The 19,403-nt window shown below is 48.2% G+C and overlaps 1 protein-coding gene across 1 annotated transcript; it reads right to left on the reverse strand.

The window, feature by feature from the left end:
- Positions 1–8,742: 8,742 nt before the first annotated feature.
- Positions 8,743–10,545, reverse strand: LOC131680020 (uncharacterized). The gene is made up of 3 exons (XM_058960753.1): positions 10,295–10,545; positions 9,073–10,210; positions 8,743–8,946 (listed from the first exon to the last, which is right to left on the reverse strand). Exons 1-3 carry the CDS (start codon positions 10,543–10,545, stop codon positions 8,743–8,745), a joined length of 1,593 nt encoding a protein of 530 aa, XP_058816736.1.
- Between the last annotated feature and the right edge of the window lie 8,858 nt (positions 10,546–19,403).

Here is a 19,403-nt window from a genome sequence, read left to right on the forward strand (position 1 = left end):
GGATCTCGTTTGATTGCGCTGCAGCCTGGGCGTAACTTCCAAGATTTTGCTGTTCAGCTCGTTTGCGCGCTTCCGTGAATGTCAAATTGTCGCGGATTTTTATTTTGATGACCTCTACTTCTTTTTTGTAATTTGGACATTGGCGGCTTGTTGGTTGGTTTACAATTTAGGCAAAACTGGGGTGCTCGACATTTTTCTTCGCTTTGATGTTCTCCAGAGCAGTCAGGACAACGTTGTGGGCCAGGACAGCGAACACGCGTATGGCCGTATTTAAAGCAACCATAGCAGAGCATCGGGTTTGGGAAGTACGGGCGAGTTGGGACGCGAAGCAAACCGATCTTCATGTATTCTGGGTATGTGGTCTTGCAGAAGGTCAAGATGAGTGCTGGCGTATTCACTCTGTTTTCGGCTTCTTTACGTGTAATTCGCTGCACACGAATCACTCCCTGGCTTATAATTTCTTGTAAGACTTCCTTTTCTTCCAAGTGAATCAGATCGTAGCAGGAAATTACGCATCTGCTTACGTTCAGATTCGGATGGGATTCAACCACAACATCAGTACCGTCAATTAGCTTGCTCATTTTCATTAGTTTGGCCACTTGGACTGGATTCCGAACTCGAAGGGTATACCGTGTCCCTTGAGCTTCGGTATTCGCACCTTCAATTGGGCCTCCAGCGACACCCTCCACCGATTTACCAATGACGAACGGGTTTCTTGGCAAAGGTACACCGTCTTTACCTGTCAGCTGCAGGAACGTCAATTCGCCGAATTTGTTCGTCGGATCCATGTATACCGGCAATCTTCTTTGACTTGACCCTCCCGGATCACCGCAACTAGCGGCCGCCATCTTGGCTTACGCCACCAGACGTTGGAAACTGCTATGTGGCACGGTCACCCGATACCAACCCCAAATGGACAAAAAGGTGAAGAAAAGGAAAGATCTTACCTTATTTGCCCCTTCAACGTCGACTTTTTCGAAGTGTTCCCACACTTTTGGGACACACTGTAGGTGAGCAGTGTTGCTACTGCTTGTTTTCCACTTCTACACAGCCAAGAGAAGCGAACTGAATGAATTTCGCCAAGAAAAAAACGCATTTTATTGTTCCAACTTTTTTGGCACGCACTGTAACGTCCAATTTTTTTGATCCGCACTGTACTATACTCAACTACCACCAATGCGCAAGTCAAAAAAAATATTTCCGAATTTTCCAAAACTTTTCAGGTTTTTTACGACTTCAAAAATATCTCCCGTTCAGAGCACCGTCACTCTCACGACTGGCATCCACAGCACGTGAATGAACTGGCCGGGCAGCCTTGCGGGTAGGCACAGCGATGGCTGTTTGTTTACCTATAGCACCGCGTGGGCAAAACTAAAAATTCACTTTTTTCAGCCGTTTCTTCACCGATTTACGTCAATCTTTCACTGTTCACCACTAGAGAACCACTTCACTCGTCTATTCGTCGTAAATTGGACCGCGGTTATCGCGAAAAACACGGAAAAACACGGTATGAAATTTACGAATGCGCGTTGTATGTACCGTACGGAACGGTGTTTCCAACTCAGATGAATAATAATAATAATTGTTGTTGTTGTTGTATTTTATTAACGACACTTTACACCAAACGGTGCATTCGTGTCGGAAGAAGATTAGTTTCCAAAATCCTATCAACATAATAAAACAATTTACAGTTCATTATTTTTCACATTCGTTTATACAAATTAGTTTCCTTGAGGAAGCTTAGCAGTTTGTCTTCGGTGTTCGTATTGTTGCCTAAAGCTACTCTTAGGCTCGTCGAATCGATGTTGTGCATCCTTCTAGCATCGTCGTATTTTCGGCACTGAAGGATTATATGACGAACATCTACGGTTACCCCGCAGCAGTCGCAAACTGGTGGGGTTTCTCTCTTCAGAAGGAAATCGTGCGTCAATCGGGTATGCCCTATTCGCAACCGGGTGAGCACTCGTTGATCAGCCGAACTCTCGCGGTCAGTCCACTTTACCGTATCGAATTTTATTTCGCGAAGCTTCACTTCAGTGGATGCAGACCATCGACGGTACCAGTGATTTCGGATAGCTGATTTTACCTGATTGTTGGCGTCTGCTCCCGGAATGGCTATTTGCAAAGGGACATTACCCCTGGCTTCTCCTGCGAGGCGGTCTGCCTCTTCATTCCCGCGAATTCCAGCGTGTCCTGGAATCCAGCACAGATTGATTGGACGATGTCGTATCATGGTTTCAATCTCCTGGATCCACGGATACTGGGACGTGCCAGCTTCAATTGCCGATAAACAACTGGCTGAGTCTGTCATTATTAGCAGATCTTTGGAAGTGTAGTACGAAGTTACCGCTGTTTTAATTTCAAACGCCTCGGCCGAGAACACGCTGCACTGTGGCGGAAGACCAGTCGACTGCTGGAGATGTTCTCCAAACATTCCCGCGCCTACTACGTCGTCGTCTTTCGATCCGTCGTTATACACAACCGTTGAGAGTTGCTGAAGCGAGCATTCAGGAGTTCCTGAACGACAGGACGGACCACTTCAGAGGGATCTCCGATATTCACACATCTTTTGATACCCTATACGACGTGGGGCTTGGGCTCGTTCCACTTTCGGGTCGCTAGTCGCGTTCGAGTACAAATATTTGGTAGGGGCATTCCGATCACCTCTGACAGTTCTTCGGAAGCTCGACGTACTAGTGGGAGATCCGCTTTATCTCTGCTTTTTCCAGCATACGGATGGACAATCGGGTTATGCTTTGGAGAACGAGGAGATCAAATGGTAAGGTGCCTGCTTTGGCCATGATGGCTAAAATCGGACTTGTAACGAATGCACCTGATGCAAATCTTACCATCCTGTTGTAGGTGGGCGCGAGAGTTTTTGTGACAGCATCTCCGCCCCGACTAACGAGTCCCATCCCATACAATAGTCGCGAAGTGACAATGGCGGAGCCGATTTGTAGCAAGGAAGTTCGTTGACCACGTGGTAGCTTTGCTCCGATCATTTTCAGGATACGTAGCCTGGATTCACATGCCTTCTTCGTTAGCTTGCAATGCGCTTTGAAGTTCAGCGATCTGTCGAGAGTGATACCGAGGGTTTTCAGTTGATTTTGTGACGGTATAGCTACTGTATCTATCCTGATGGATTGCGTGGGCTCACGGCGGGCATTCGGGCTACAGTAAAAGATGCTGGATTTTGTTGCTGATATCGTGAATCCAACACTTTTCGCCCATCTATGAACGGATTTTACTGCTGACTGTAGCTTTCGATAGAGTGGTTGTTCTTTTTTGCCCCGCACTACAAGAAGGATGTCATCGGCGTACAATAGCACTGTCACGGTATTCGGAACCACCCGGAAGATAGGTTGGATTGCTACGAGGAATAGAGTAACTGAGAGCACAGAACCCTGTGGTACACCATTTTCCAGCGGTAGCTTGCGCGATAAATGCCCATCGATGTTAACCTGGAACGTTCGCTCTGAAAGAAAGCTAGTGAGCATGTTTATCATGTTTCCGCGTATCTGCCACTTTCGTAATGTTCGCAGGATGCCGTATCTCCAAGTGGTGTCGTACGCCTTAGCCAAGTCAAGCGATGCTATCAGACAGTGCTCGTCACGATCGGGTAATGACCTCTCCAACTCCGCAAAATATGTATCAGTACCCCGGCCGGATCTGAAGGCATGTTGTCGAGTGTCTAGCCGCCCGTTCGATTCAAGCTCGGTAGTTAACCGTCGATTCACCATCCGCTCGAATACCTTCGCCATACCGCTCGTTAACGTGATTGGTCGGAAAGCAGATGGACCCGTGTCGCTCGAATTCGGCTTTGGGATTGGCACAATAATTCCAGTTCGCCAACAGGATGGAAATACACCACTGCGCCAAACCCTGTTGAAGAGCTCCAATAAAGCAGTTTTCACCGACAATGGTAGTCGTTGTAGCATGGGATAACCGACTGAATCCGGACCTGTAGAATTACTTCGTCCTCTGTCGAGCGCCCATACAAGCTCATTCGAAGTGAAGTCGGAGTTATAGATGCCGTCGGTATCTGGTGAAAAGTTGAAACGGTTTCGTTCGGCCTTTTCCTTCTCAATTTGAAACGAAGGAGGGTAGCTGGATGTTGCCGATATTGCGCTGTAATGCTCTGCTAGTTCTTCAGCCACTTCTTCTGCATTATCCGTGTAGCCATCTGAACGTTTAATGACGGCTGGGCGATGCTGACGTTTTCCTCTTAACGCGTTCACTGTCTGCCACATTTCCGATGCAGTGGAGTTTGGGGATATTTTCGCGACGAATTTCTCCCACGATCGTTGTTTGGCATCACGGATTGATTTTCTTGTTGCTGCCCGCGCTTCCTGATAGCTTTTCAGTGCTTCAGGTTTTCGTGGGTCCTCCATTTCGATACGCTTCAGTGCTCTGAGTGCTTTTCTTCGACTTTTTATGGCTGCTTTTACCTCCGGACACCACCACCAGGAACTGCCTTAGGTCCGACCTTTCCGCTGCTTCTGGGTATTGCAGTGTTTGCTGCAGTCATCAAATGATCGACAAAACGGTCGATTGACATTTCGACGCCCGGTTGTATAGCGTTGGCGGTCAATCGTTCGTAAGCCGTCCAGTCCGCTTGGTCATAAATCCATTGTCGCCTTTTTGTTGGAACATGTGAGAGCCCGGGGATGGAAACGGTTATGGGCAGGTGGTCACTGTTATAGGTGTCTGGAAGTGTTCGCCAGGTGAATTTCGAGGCCACAGTAACGGAGCAAATTAACAGGTCGATAGCTGAAGTAGCACCGGTGGCTGGGTCGACTCGTGTATGCGACCCATTGTTAAGTATAACTAGGTGTTCTTCCAACGTTTTTTCTGCGATGAAATGACCTAGTGCGGTCGATTTGTTGGATCCCCAGCATATGTGATGAGCGTTGAAGTCACCTAGCACTAACATAGGACGTGGAAGCTGTTCGAGAAGGTTACATAGTTTTTCTTGACACTGTTGAGTACTGGGAGGAATGTATATTTATACCACCGTCATTTGCTGTGGTAGTTGAACCCGAACTGCGATCGCTTGGATATCTTTATCGACGTCAATCCGCTCAAAAGGCACTCCATCCCGAATGGCCAGGCCCACTCCGTGTTGTCAGTGTCGACAGCTACCAGTCTGAAGCAACAGAGTATAGTTCTTGCCGATGAAGTCGGCTGGAATCACTCGATTGTCCACTTTGGTTTCCTGTAGTGCTATTAGGCTCGGTTCGTGTTCAGTAATAAGCTGTTTAAGTTCGCTGACATTGGTTCGTAGTCCCCGAATGTTCCACTGAAGTGCAAAACATCTACTATCTCGTCTGGCGGAAGTCGTTGACGAAGACGATGATAAAGACGAAAGTGACCTTCGATGTCCAGCTGGCACGTTGCTTGTGCTGATATCCACGGAACGATCGGTACTCTGGTACTGGTTGTGATGTTGCGATGCATCTTCGCCGGCGGAAAGCCAGGAGGAGAATTGCGAGGACTGTATATCAGGGAGGTAGGGACAGTTCTCTTCCCCCCGGTCGATCCCTTCATTATGAAGTGGGGAAGCTATTTTCTTCTCTTCTTCCCCAAACCGGTTACTCGTTGGACTCGAACTGGTTACATCTGTAACAGAGGAAGCCGCAGCAGTATGTGCGCGTAGATAAAGCGATATTGGACTGACCTGTGGGACGTCTAGCCCCACAGTGCCAGCCGCTGTCGAAACAACTACACGATTATTTCCAGAACTACCGACAGCGACCGGCACTGGGGAAAGACTTTGTGTAGTTTTAGTGGATTGCTTCTTCGACGATCGGGTTGCTGATTCGTTGTGGTATAGTCTTGTCGATGTGCCTTCTCCGGGTGAAAGCAGCGGTTGGTGCCAAGGTTCAGCAAGAACAGTGTTGCCAACCGGATCTGTAAATACGTTTAGCGCAGCAGTATCTGTGAAAGGGTTAGCAGACTTGGAACTGACCTGAGATAGGTCCAGCCCCACAGTGCCAACCGCTGTCGTACAAACTACACTATCATGTTCAAAAACACCGACTGCGATCGGCACTGGGGAAGGACTTCGTGTAGTTTTCGTTGATTGCTGCTTCGACGCTAGAGTTGCTGAGCCAACGTGGAACATTCCTGTAGATATGCCTTCTCCAGGTGAAAGCAATGGTTGGTTCCAGAGATGTATGGGTACGGTGATGTTAGTCGACTCTGTAAAGGAATTTAGCGTAGCAGTATCCGTAATAGGTTTGGCAAAGTCAGAACTGACCTGTGGAGAGTCTAGCCCCGCAGTGCCAACCGCTGTCGTACAAACTACACTATCATGTTTAAAAACACCGACTGCAGTCGGCACTGGGGAAAGGCTTCATGTAGTTTTGCTGATCTCCTTCTGTTCGTCGCTCGGGATTTTTTTGTTTACTGGTTCGCAAGTTGTAGTGGTGAAATCGGTGTTCCTATCGGCCACAGAGGTGAATTCACTATCAACGGGTTGGGGTATGACGGCCCGGATAGTTCCTTCATCCTGCTGTGCTTGCGTTGGAAGGAGTACTACACTTTCCTCTCTTCCAAACCGATCTATCTCGTGGTCAGTATTCGTGCGTGGGTTGTCGTTGGTATCCAAACGTTGGTGAAAATGAGAATTATCGAAGAGGCTGGCTAGGAGGCGTCTCGGTAATCTCAATTTCATCGTCTGAATATTCCACCGTTTCGTTGGTGGTAGCGGCAGCGGTTCTTTTTGGTGGTGGGCTTAAGTTATCTGGAGAGGTTGTCGTTGTTTTGCTGTACGGGGTGTGTTGTTTCTGTGGTCTTCCTCGTTTTGAATCCGTATTTATCGCTGGTGAACTATTCCTGGATCTCGTTACAGGCCCGATTGGTTGGCTCGTTTGCTTCTGTTCTTTGTTGTGTTGTGGTTTTTTTGGCTGGCGGACTGTTGTTTCATCTGATGGATGTACGCCAACATTTGTTCGATTTTTTTGTCTTTTCGTTTGGTCTCCGCCAGAAGTTTTGCGATCGTTTCGTCCTTCTTCTTCATTGCCAGTTCCAACTCTTTCAGCTTGCTAAGGATCTCATTCGGTTGTGCTGTGGCCTGAGCATAGCTGCCTTTACTTAGATGTTCCGCTCGCTTGCGTGCTTCCGGGAATGTTAGATTGTCGCATACTTTTATTTTTATGACCTCCATTTCTTTTTTATAAACAGGACATTCGCGGCTAGTTGGTTGGTGATCGCCTTCACAATTCCGACAGTACGCCGTTTCTTTGCATTTATCTGCGCCGTGTTTATCTTTCGAGCAGTTAAAACATCGCTGGGGACCAGGACATCGAACGAGTGTATGGCCGTAGTTAAAGCATCCGTAACACAGCATCGGGTTCGGGAAATATGGGCAAGTAGGAACGTGAAGCAAACCGATCTTTATGTATTCCGGGTATGTGGTCTTGCAGAAGGTCAAGATTAGCGCTGGCGTATTTACTCTATTCTCGGCTTCCTTTCGTGTAATTCTCTGTACACGAATCACTCCCTGGCTTATGATTTCCTGTAAAACATCCTTCTCTTTCATATGAATCAGATCGTAGCAGGAAATTACGCATCTGCTTACGTTCAGATTCGGATGGGCTTCAACCACTACTTCAGTGCCGTCAATGAGCTGGTTCATTTTCTGCAACTTAGCAACTTGGGCGGGGTTTCTAACTCGAAGGGTATACCGTGTCCCTTGAGCTTCGGTATTCGCACCTTCGATTGGACCTCCAGCGACAACCTCTACCGATTTACCGATGATGAACGGGTTTCTAGGCAATGGTACACCGTCTTTGCCTGTCATCTGCAGAAACGTTAACTCGCCGAATTTATTCGTCGGGTCCATATAGTCTGGCAATCTTCTCCTACTTGACCCTCCCGGGTCACCGCTACTAGCGGCCGCCATTTTGGATTACACCACCAGACGTTGGAAAACTCTTTGGCACGGTCACCCGATACCCCCAAATGAACAAAAAGGTAAAAAAAGAAAGATCCTACCTTATTTGCCCCTTCAACGTCGATTATTCCAAGGTGTTCCCACAATTTTGGGACACACTGTAGGTGCGCAGTGATGAATCTGCTCGCTTACTAGTTTCTACGCAGCCACTAGATAGTAATACGAGCAAGAAAAACGCACTTTGACGATTTTGATTTTTGTGCCGTTCCAACACTTTTGACACGCACTGTACCGTACTAATATTGATACACACTGTATTGGTATCTCAATTACCACCAAATCCAACGTCAAAAAAAAATTCAATATTTTTTAAAAACTTTTCACTTTTATACGACTTCAAAAATATCCCCCGTTCAGCACACCGTCACACACACGACCGGCATCCACAGCGAGTGAATGACACGGGCCGGTCGGCCCAGTAGGTAGCACTGCGATGGCTGTTTATTTATGCCTTAGTACCGCGTGGGTAAAAACTAAAAACCACTTAATTTAGCCGTTTCTTCACCGATTTGCACAATTCTTTCAACGTTAATCACTGGAGAATCACGTCACTCAGCTATTTGTCAGCAATTAGACCGCGGATAGCGCAAAAAACACTGAAAAAACACTGTGTTTAATTCCCGTATGCGCGTTGTTGATACCGTACGGCACGTTGTTGTTGTTGTTGTTGTTTATTAACGACACTTTACACCAAGAAGTGGTGCATTCGTGTCGAAAGAAAAATATTTTACCTGAAAAATGTTTCAATGCGGTTGTCAATTATCAGTTACAATTCAAAATACAAGTTACAACATATTGAACAAGTTAGTTTCCTTGAGGAATTTTACTATACTCTCCTCATTTTTCCTGTCGTTGCGCAGAGCCGCTCGCAGACTAGTCGACTCGATGTCGTGCTTCCTTCTAACGTCGTCGTACTTTCTGCAGTGGAGGATCACATGGCGGACATCTACAATGATCCCACAGCAGTCGCACACTGATGGTGAAGTTTTCTTTAGCAGAAAGTCGTGTGTTAGCCGGGTATGCCCTATTCGAAGCCGGGTAAGCACTCGCTGTTCGGCCGAATTCTCGCGGTCAGTCCACTTCACTGTGTCGAATTTAACTTCGCGAAGTTTTACTTCAGTGGACGCTGACCACCGACGGTACCATTGGTTTCGGATAGCTGTTTTGATGTGCTTGACGGCGTCTGCCCCCGGAACAGATATAGCTAATGGAGCAATGTTCCTCGCTTCTCCTGCGAGTCTGTCAGCCTCCTCGTTGCCACGGATGCCAGCGTGACCTGGAATCCAGCAAAGCTTGATTGAACGATTTCGTAGCAGGTTTTCAATTTCCTGGATCCACGGGTGCTGGGATGTGCCGGCTTCGATTGTCGATAAACAGCTTGCCGAATCGGACATTATTACTAAGTCGCTGACCGTGTTGAATGTTGTTAGCGCTGTTTTTATTGCGAATGCCTCTGCCGAGAAGACACTGCATTGCTGTGGAAGACCTAGTGACTGTTGGAAGTGTTCTCCAAATACTCCCGCGCCTACTGTGGTATCGTCTTTCGAGCCATCAGTGTAAACGATTGTTGAACGGCTGAGATGATTTGTCAGGAGCTCTTGAACAACTGGACGAACAATACCCGAGGGGTCTCCAGCTTTAACGCGCTTCTTGATTTCCCAAAGGATCTGGGGTGCGCGGTCGTACCACTTTCGATCAGATAGTCGCGTTCGGGTGTAGATGTTTGGGAGAGGAGTTCCGACTATTTCTGTCAAACGTTCGGAAGCTCGGCAAACCAGGGGAAGGTCAGCATTCTCCCTGCTGTTTCCCAACATTCTGATGGTTAATTGGGCTATAGTTTGGAGAATGAGGAGATCTAACGGTGGAGTACCTGCTTCAGCCATAATTGCTATAATCGGACTGGTGACGTATGCTCCAGATGTATATCTAATCATCTTGTTGTATGCGGGTGCCAGGGTTTTGATGACAGCATCTCCACCCCTACTAACGAACCCTATGCCATACAAAAGTCGCGAAGTAATAATTGCGGATCCAATTTGCAGTAAAGATGAGCGTTGACCACGGGGAAGTTTGGCACCGATCATCTTCAGGATGCGCAGCCTAGATTCGCATGCCTTCTTCGTCAATTTGCAGTGCGCTACGAAGTTGAGTGATCGATCGAGGGTGACGCCGAGAGTTTTCAGGCGTGTTTCTGTCGGTATAGCAACTCGATCTATCGTGATTGCTTGACTGGGTGCACGTCGGGCATTAGGGCTACAATAGAAGATGCTGGATTTCGTTGCAGATATCGTAAATCCAACACTTCTTGCCCATTTATGGACGGATTTTACTGCTGACTGAAGCTTTCGATAAAGCGGCTGGTCTTTCTTCCCCCAAACTACGAGTAGGATGTCGTCGGCGTACAACAAGATCTTCACAGTGTTCGGAACCACGCGAAAGATGGGTTGAATGGCCACGAGAAACAGCGTAACCGAGAGCACTGAACCTTGTGGCACACCGTTTTCCAGCGGATTCACGGGCGATAAGTAACCCTCTACATTCACCTGGAATGATCTTTCTGTCAGGAAACTGTTCAGCACGTAAATCATTCTACCTCGTATCTGCCATTTCTGTAGTGTTCGTAGTATGCCATACCTCCAGGTGGTATCGTAAGCCTTGGACAAGTCAAGCGACGCTATCAGACAGTGCTCGTCACGGTCGGGTAATGACCTCTCCAACTCCGCAAAGTATGTGTCAGTGCCTCGACCGGACCTGAAGGCATGTTGTCGTTTGTCGAGACGCCCGTTCGCCTCTAGTTCAGTGGTCAGCCGTCGGTTGACTATTCGCTCGAAAACCTTCGCCATACAGCTCGTTAGGGTGATTGGACGGAAAGCAGCTGGACCCGCGTCATTCGAGTTTGGCTTTGGAATTGGTACGATGATTCCAGTTCGCCAACAGGGTGGGAATACGCCACTACGCCATACTCTATTGAATAGTTCCAACATGGCAGTTTTCACCGACAATGGCAGTCGCTGAAGCATTGGATAACCGATGCAGTCCGGGCCTGAAGAGCCACTTCGTCCTCTATCGAGTGCCCACAGCAGCTCATTCAGAGTGAAGTCGGTGTTGTAAGTATCGTCGGTATTTAGCTAGAAATTCACGCGGTTTCGTTCGGCCTTTTCCTTCTCTCTTTGGAACAATGGCGAGTAGCTGGAGGTGGCGGATCGTTCGCTGTAATGTTGTGCCAGTTCTTCAGCTACTTCTTCAGCCTTATCCATGTAGCCGCTGGATCGCTTGATGACAGTTGGTCGATGCTGACGTTTCCCTCTCAACCTGTTAACTGTCTGCCACATCTCCGACGCAGTGGAACTTGGAGATATCTTCGCGACGAATTCCTCCCACGATCGCTGTTTGGCATCATGGATCGACTTTCTTGCAGCTGCACGCGCCTCTTGGAAGTGTTTTAGTGCATCAGCTTTACGTGGGTCTTCTGCTTGAATACGCCTTAGTGCTCTCAGTGTTTTTCTTCTCGTTTTGATGGCCGCTTTAACCTCCGGACACCACCACGGAACCGCTTTGGGACCGACTCTGCCGGTTGTGCGGGGTATCGCAGTGTTTGCTGCTTTAATCAAACGGTCAACGAAACAGTCAATTGATATTTCGGCACCCGGTCGAATAGCGCTGGCGGTTAGACGTTCGTAAGTTGTCCAATCCGTTTGGTCGTAGATCCATTTCTGTCTTTTCGTTGACGTTTGACAGTCCGGGAGTGGAAACGAGAATGGAAAAATGGTCACTATTATGGGTGTCCGAGAGAGTTCGCCAAATAAATTTCGAGGCTACAGTTTCAGAACAGATAGAGAGATCAATAGCTGAAGTGACACCGGTAGCTGGATCAATCCGGGTATGCGATCTGTCGTTGAGAATGACTAGTCTTTCCGACAATGTTTTCTCGGCGATAAAGTAGCCTAGTGCTGTAGATTTATTGGAACCCCAGCAGATATGGTGCGCGTTGAAGTCGCCCAGTACAAGTACCGGACGTGGGAGCTGCTCAAAGAATTCTCCCAGTTGCTCTTGACATTGTTGAGTACTGGGAGGGACGTAGATCGACACCACCGTCATTTGATGTGGCAGTTGTATCCGAACAGCGATTGCTTGAATATTGCCACCGACCTCAAGTCTCTCGAAGGGTACACCATCCCGAATGGCGAGCCCTACCCCTTGTTGCCAGTATCGGCGACTCCCAGTCTCAAGTAGTAGAGTGTAGTTGTTACCGACGAAATCTGCTGAGATCACTCGGTTGTCCAGCTTTGTTTCTTGTAACGCTATCAAGCTCGGTTCGTATTGGGCGATCAGCTGCTTAAGGTCACTGATATTGGAGCGCAGACCCCGAATGTTCCACTGCAGTGCGAAACTTTTACTATTACGAGTGGTGATTGTCGCTGACGACGACGATGTTGATGGCGAACGTCTACGAGATCGTATTGGCTCGCCGATAGGGTTCCTCGACGTGGTTGGTAGATCGGTGTTCTGGAGCTGCTGTTGTGATGTGCCTTCACCGGCGGAAAGCCAGGAGGAGAATTGCGAGGACTGTACATCCGGGAGGTAAGGACAGTCCTCTTCCCCCCGGTCGATCCCTTCGTGATGAAGTGGGAAAGCTACTTTCTTCTCTTCTTCCCCAAACCGGTTATTCGTTCGATGCGTGCTGGTTACATCTGTAACGGGATAAACCGCAATAGAATCCGTTCGTGAGCGAGGTGGAATAGGACTGACCTGTGGGACGTCTAGCCCTACAGTGCCAGCCGCTGTCGAAACTACTACACGATTGCTTCCAGAACTGCCGACAGCGACCGGCACTGGGGAAAGACTTTGTGTAGTTCTTGTTGTTTGCTGCTTCGAAAATAGAGTCGTGCTGCTAGTTGAGTCATCTCGGTACGGGTTTCTCACGTTTGGATTCATACTGGTAACATCGTCTTGATGCGGGTCTCTCGATGGACCTTCTCCGGGTGAAGTCAGAGGTGGAGGTGAAGCATGGATATGTTCTTCGTTACCAGTCAAACCTGTAAAAATGTTAAGGACAGCAGTATCTGCGAGGTGGTTGACGCTATTAGAACTGACCTGAGGAAGGTCCAGCCCCACAGTGCCAACCGCTGTCGTACAAACTACACTATTATGCTCACGAACACCGACTGCGGTCGGCACTGGGGATAGACTTTGTGTAGTTATGCTCGTTTTCTCGTAGATGACGATCGGGTTGCTCTGGTTTGTAGATTTGTTAGTTGAAGTGGTGAAATCGGTGTTCCTATCGGCCACAGAGGTGAATTCACTATCAACGGGTTGTGGTATGACGGCCCGGATAGTTCCTTCATCCTGCTGTGCTTGCGTTGGAAGGAGTACTACACTTTCCTCTCTTCCAAACCGGTCAGTATTTGTGCGTGGGTTGTCGTTGGTATCCAAACGTTGATGAAAATGAGAATTATCGAAGAGGCTGGCTAGGAGGCGTCTCGGTAATCTCAATTTCATCGTCTGAATATTCCATCGTTTCGTTGGTGGTAGTGGTAGCGGTTCTTTTTGGTGGCGGGCTAAAGTTATCCGGTGAGGTTGTCGTTGGTTTGCTGGACTGGGTGTGTTGCTTCTGCGATCTTCCTCGTTTCGAATCCGTATTTATCGCTGGTGAGTTGTTCCTGGATCTCGTTACGGGCCCGATTGCCTGGTTCATTTGCTTCTGTTCTTTGCTGTGCTGCGGTTTTTCTTGGCTGGCGGACTGTTGTTTCATCTGATGGATGTACGCCAACATTTGCTCGATTTTTTCGTCTTTTCGTTTGGTCTCCGCCAGAAGTTTTGCGATCGTTTCGTCCTTCTTCTTCATTGCCAGTTCCAACTCTTTCAGTTTGCTAAGGATTTCATTCGGTTGTGCTGTGGCCTGAGCATAGCTGCCTTTACTTAGATGTTCCGCTCGTTTGCGTGCTTCCGGGAATGTTAGATTGTCGCGGATTTTTATTTTTATGATCTCCATTTCTTTTTTATAAACAGGACATTCGCGGCTTGTTGGTTGGTGATCGCCTTCACAATTCCGACAGTACGCAGTTTCTTTACATTTTTCTTCGCCGTGTTGTTCTTTCGAGCAATTAAAGCATCGCTGAGGACCAGGACATCGAACGCGTGTATGGCCGTAGTTGAAGCATCCGTAACAAAGCATCGGGTTCGGGAAGTATGGACGAGTAGGAACGTGAAGCAAACCGATCTTTATGTATTCCGGGTATGTGGTTTTCCAGAAGGTCAAGATTAGCGCTGGCGTATTCACTCTCTTCTCTGCTTCCTTTCGTGTAATTCGCTGTACACGAATCACTCCCTGGCTTATAATTTCTTGTAAAACATCCTTCTCTTCCATCTGAATCAGATCGTAGCAAGAAATTACGCATCTGCTTACGTTCAGATTTGGATGAGCTTCGACCACTACTTCAGTGCCGTCAATGAGCTGGTTCATTTTCTGCAACTTAGCAACTTGGGCGGGGTTCCGAACTCGAAGGGTATACCGTGTCCCTTGAGCTTCGGTATTCGCACCTTCGATTGGACCTCCAGCGACAACCTCTACCGATTTACCGATGATGAACGGGTTTCTAGGCAATGGTACACCATCTTTGCCTGTCAACTGCAGAGACGTTAACTCGCCGAATTTATTCGTCGGGTCCATGTATACCGGCAATCTTCTTTGACTTGACCCTCCCGGATCACCGCTACTAGCGGCCGCCATCTTGGCTTACGCCACCAGACGTTGGAAACTGCTATGTGGCACGGTCACCCGATACCAACCCCAAATGGACAAAAAAGGTGAAGAAAAGGAAAGATCTTACCTTATTTGCCCCTTCAACGTCGACTTTTTCGAAGTGTTCCCACACTTTTGGGACACACTGTAGGTGAGCAGTGTCGCTACTGCTTGTTTTTCACTTCTACACAGCCAAGAGAAGCGAACTGAATGAATTTCGCCAAGAAAAAACGCACTTGATGAATTCCGCCCTTTTTATTGTTCCAACTTTTTTGGCACGCACTGTAACGTCCAAATTTTTTAATCCGCACTGTATTATACTCAACTACCACCAAATAACAAGTCAAAAAAAAATTTCCAAATTTTTCAAAACTTTTCACGTTTTTTACGTCTTCAATAATATCTCCCGTTCAGGGCACCGTCACTCTCACGACTGGCATCTACAGCAAGTGAATGAACTGGCCGGGCAGCCACGCGGGTAGGCACAGCGATGGCTGTTTGTTTACCTATAGCACCGCGTGGGCAAAACAAAAAAATCACTTTTTTCAGCCGTTTCTCCACCGATTTACGCCAATTGTTGTTGTTGTTGTTGTTTATTAACGACACTTTACACCAAGGAAGGGTGCATTCGTGTCGGAAGAAAATATTTTACCTGTTAATTTTACAATGCAGTTTTCAGTTATGCAGTTACAAATCAAAATATACATTTATAGCAATTTAAATAGGTTAGTTTCCTTAAGAAATTTAACTATACTCTCCTCATTTTTCCTGTCGTTGCGCAGAGCCGCTCGCAGACTAGTCGACTCGATGTCGTGCTTCCTTCTAACGTCGTCGTACTTTCTGCAGTGGAGGATCACATGGCGGACATCTACAACGATCCCACAGCAGTCGCACACTGGTGGTGAAGTTTTCTTTAGCAGAAAGTCGTGTGTTAGCCGGGTATGCCCTATTCGAAGCCGGGTAAGAACTCGCTGTTCGGCCGAATTCTCGCGGTCAGTCCACTTCACTGTGTCGAATTTAACTTCGCGAAGTTTTACTTCAGTGGACGCTAACCACCGACGGTACCATTGGTTTCGGATAGCTGTTTTTATGTGCTTGACGGCGTCTGCCCCCGGAACAGATATAGCTAATGGAGCAATGTTCCTCGCTTCTCCAGCGAGTCTGTCTGCCTCCTCGTTGCCACGGATGCCAGCGTGACCTGGAATCCAGCAAAGCTTGATTGAACGATTTCGTAACAGGTTTTCAATTTCCTGGATCCACGGGTGCTGGGATGTGCCGGCTTCGATTGCCGATAAACAGCTAGCCGAATCGGACATTATTACTAAGTCGCTGACCGTGTTGAATGTTGTTAGCGCTGTTTTTATTGCGAATGCCTCTGCCGAGAAAACACTGCATTGCTGTGGAAGACCAAGTGACTGTTGGAAGTGTTCTCCAAATACTCCGGCGCCTACTGCGGTATCGTCTTTTGAGCCATCAGTGTAGACGATTGTTGAACGGCTGAGATGGTTTGTCAGGAGCTCTTGAACAACTGGACGAACAATTCCCGAGGGGTCTCCAGCTTTTACGCGCTTCTTAATTTCCCAAAGGATTTGGGGCGTGCGATCGTACCACTTTCGATCAGTTAGTCGCGTTCGGGTGTAGATGTTTGGGAGAGGAGTTTCGACTATATCTGTCAAACTTTCGGAAACTCGGCAAACCAGGGGGAGGTCAGCATTCTCCCTGCTGTTTCCCAACATTCTGATGGCTAATTGGGCTACAGTTTGGAGAATCAGAAGATCTAACGGTAAAGTACCTGCTTCAGCCATAATGGCTATGATCGGGCTGGTGACGTATGCTCCAGATGCATATCTGATCATCTTGTTGTATGCGGGTGCCAGGGTTTTGATGACAGCATCTCCACCCCTACTAACGAGTCCTATGCCATACAACAGTCGCGAAGTAATAATTGCGGATCCAATTTGCAGTAAAGATGAGCGTTGACCACGGGGAAGTTTGGCACCGATCATCTTCAGGATGCGCAGCCTAGATTCGCATGCCTTCTTCGTCAATTTGCAGTGCGCTACGAAGTTGAGTGATCGATCGAGGGTAACGCCGAGAATTTTCAGGCGTGTTTCTGTCGGTATAGCCACTCGATCTATCGTGATTGCTTGACTGGGTGCACGTCGGGCATTAGGGCTACAATAGAAGATGCTGGATTTCGTTGCAGATATCGTAAATCCAACACTTCTTGCCCATTTATGGACGGCTTTTACTGCTGACTGAAGCTTTCGATAAAGCGGCTGGTCTTTCTTCCCCCAAACTACGAGTAGGATATCGTCGGCGTACAACAAGATCTTCACAGTGTTCGGAACCACGCGAAAGATGGGTTGAATGGCCACGAGAAACAGCGTAACCGAGAGCACTGAGCCTTGTGGCACACCGTTTTCCAGCGGATGCGCGGGCGATAAGTAACCCTCTACATTAACCTGGAACGATCTTTCTGTCAGGAAGCTGTTCAACACGTTGATCATTCTACCGCGTATCTGCCATTTCTGTAGTGTTCGTAGTATGCCATACCTCCACGTAGTATCGTAAGCCTTGGACAAGTCAAGCGACGCTATCAGGCAGTGCTCGTCACGGTCGGGTAATGACCTCTCCAACTCCGCAAAATATGTGTCAGTGCCCCGACCGGACCTGAAGGCATGTTGTCGTTTGTCGAGACGCCCGTTCGCCTCTAGTTCAGTGGTCAGCCGTCGGTTGACTATTCGCTCGAAAACCTTCGCCATACAGCTCGTTAGGGTGATTGGACGGAAAGCAGCTGGACCCGCGTCATTCGAGTTTGGCTTTGGAATTGGTACGATGATTCCAGTTCGCCAACAAGGTGGGAATACGCCACTACGCCATATTCTATTGAATAGTTCCAACATGGCAGTTTTCACCGACAACGGCAGTCGCTGAAGCATTGGATAACCGATGCAGTCCGGGCCTGAAGAGCCACTTCGTCCTCTATCGAGTGACCACAGCAGCTCGTTCAGAGTGAAGTCTGTGTTGTAAGTATCGTCGGTATCTGGCGAGAAATTCACGCGGTTTCGTTCGGCCTTTTCCTTCTCTCTTTGGAACAATGGCGAGTAGCTGGAGGTGGCGGATCGTTCGCTGTAATGTTGTGCCAGTTCTTCAGCTACTTCTTCAGCCTTATCCGTGTAGCCGCTGGATCGCTTGATGACAGTTGGTCGATGCTGACGTTTCCCTCTCAACCTGTTCACTGTCTGCCACATCTCCGTCTCACTGGAACTTGGAGATATCTTCGCGACGAATTCCTCCCACGATCGCTGTTTGGCATCATGGATCGACTTTCTTGCAGCTGCATGCGCCTCTTGGAAGTGTTTAAGTGCATCAGCTTTCCGTGGGTCTTCTGCTTGAATACGCCTTAGTGCTCTCAGTGTTTTTCTTCTCGTTTTGATGGCCGCTTTAACCTCCGGACACCACCACGGAACCGCTTTGGGACCGACTCTGCCGGTTGTGCGGGGTATCGCAGTGTTTGCTGCTTTAATCAAACGGTCAACGAAACAGTCAATTGATATTTCGGCACCCGGTCGAATAGCGCTGGCGGTTAGACGTTCGTAAGTTGTCCAATCCGCTTGGTCGTAAATCCATTTCTGTCTTTTCGTTGGAGTATGTGACAGTCCGGGAGTGGAAACGAGAATTGGAAAATGGTCACTATTATGGGTGTCCGGGAGAGTTCGCCAAATGAATTTCGAGGCTACAGTTTCAGAACAGATCGAGAGGTCAATAGCTGAAGTGACACCGGTAGCTGGATCAATCCGGGTATGCGATCCGTCGTTGAGAATGACTAGTCTTTCCGATAATGTTTTCTCGGCGATAAAGTAGCCTAGTGCAGTAGATTTATTGGAACCCCAGCAGATATGGTGCGCGTTGAAGTCGCCCAGTACAAGTACCGGACGTGGGAGCTGCTCAAAGAATTCTCCCAGTTGCTCTTGACATTGTTGAGTACTGGGAGGGACGTAGATCGACACCACCGTCATTTGATGTGGCAGTTGTATCCGAACAGCGATTGCTTGAATATTGCCACCGACCTCAAGTCTCTCGAAGGGTACACCATCCCGAATGGCGAGCCCTACCCCTTGTTGCCAGTATCGGCGACTCCCAGTCTCAAGTAGTAGAGTGTAGTTGTTACCGACGAAATCTGCTGAGATCACTCGGTTGTCGAGCTTTGTTTCTTGTAACGCTATCAAGCTCGGTTCGTATTGGGCGATCAGCTGCTTAAGGTCACTGATATTGGAGCGCAGACCCCGAATGATCCACTGCAGTGCGAAACTTTTGCTATTACGAGTGGTGATTGTCGCTGACGAAGACGATGTTGATGGCGAACGTCTACGAGATCGTATTGGCTCGCCGATAGGGTTCCTCGACGTGGTTGGTAGATCGGTGTTCTGGAGCTGCTGTTGTGATGTGCCTTCACCGGCGGAAAGCCAGGAGGAAAATTGCGAGGACTGTATATCCGGGAGGTAGGGACAGTCCTCTTCCCCCCGGTCGATCCCTTCGTGATGAAGTGGGGAAGCTACTTTCTTCTCTTCTTCCCCAAACCGGTTATTCGTTCGATGCGTGCTGGTCACATCTGTAACGGGATAAACCGCAACAGAATCCGTTCGTGAGCGAGGTGGAATAGGACTGACCTGTGGGACGTCTAGCCCCACAGTGCCAGCC

This window comes from Topomyia yanbarensis, chromosome 2 (assembly GCF_030247195.1).
Source record: "Topomyia yanbarensis strain Yona2022 chromosome 2, ASM3024719v1, whole genome shotgun sequence".
NCBI lineage: Eukaryota > Metazoa > Arthropoda > Insecta > Diptera > Culicidae > Topomyia > Topomyia yanbarensis.

Excerpts from the sequence above, each read along its gene's own strand:
- LOC131680020 (XM_058960753.1), bottom strand. The coding sequence starts at position 10,545 with ATGATTTACGTGCTGAACAGTTTCCTGACAGAAAGATCATTCCAGGTG. Across the intron at positions 10,211-10,294 it reads CCGCTTTATCGAAAGCTTCA|CCCTAATGCCCGACGTGCAC; the intron begins GTCAGCAGTAAA and ends CTTCTATTGTAG. Across the intron at positions 8,947-9,072 it reads GGTGGTCAGCGTCCACTGAA|AAAACTTCACCATCAGTGTG; the intron begins GTAAAACTTCGC and ends TTTCTGCTAAAG.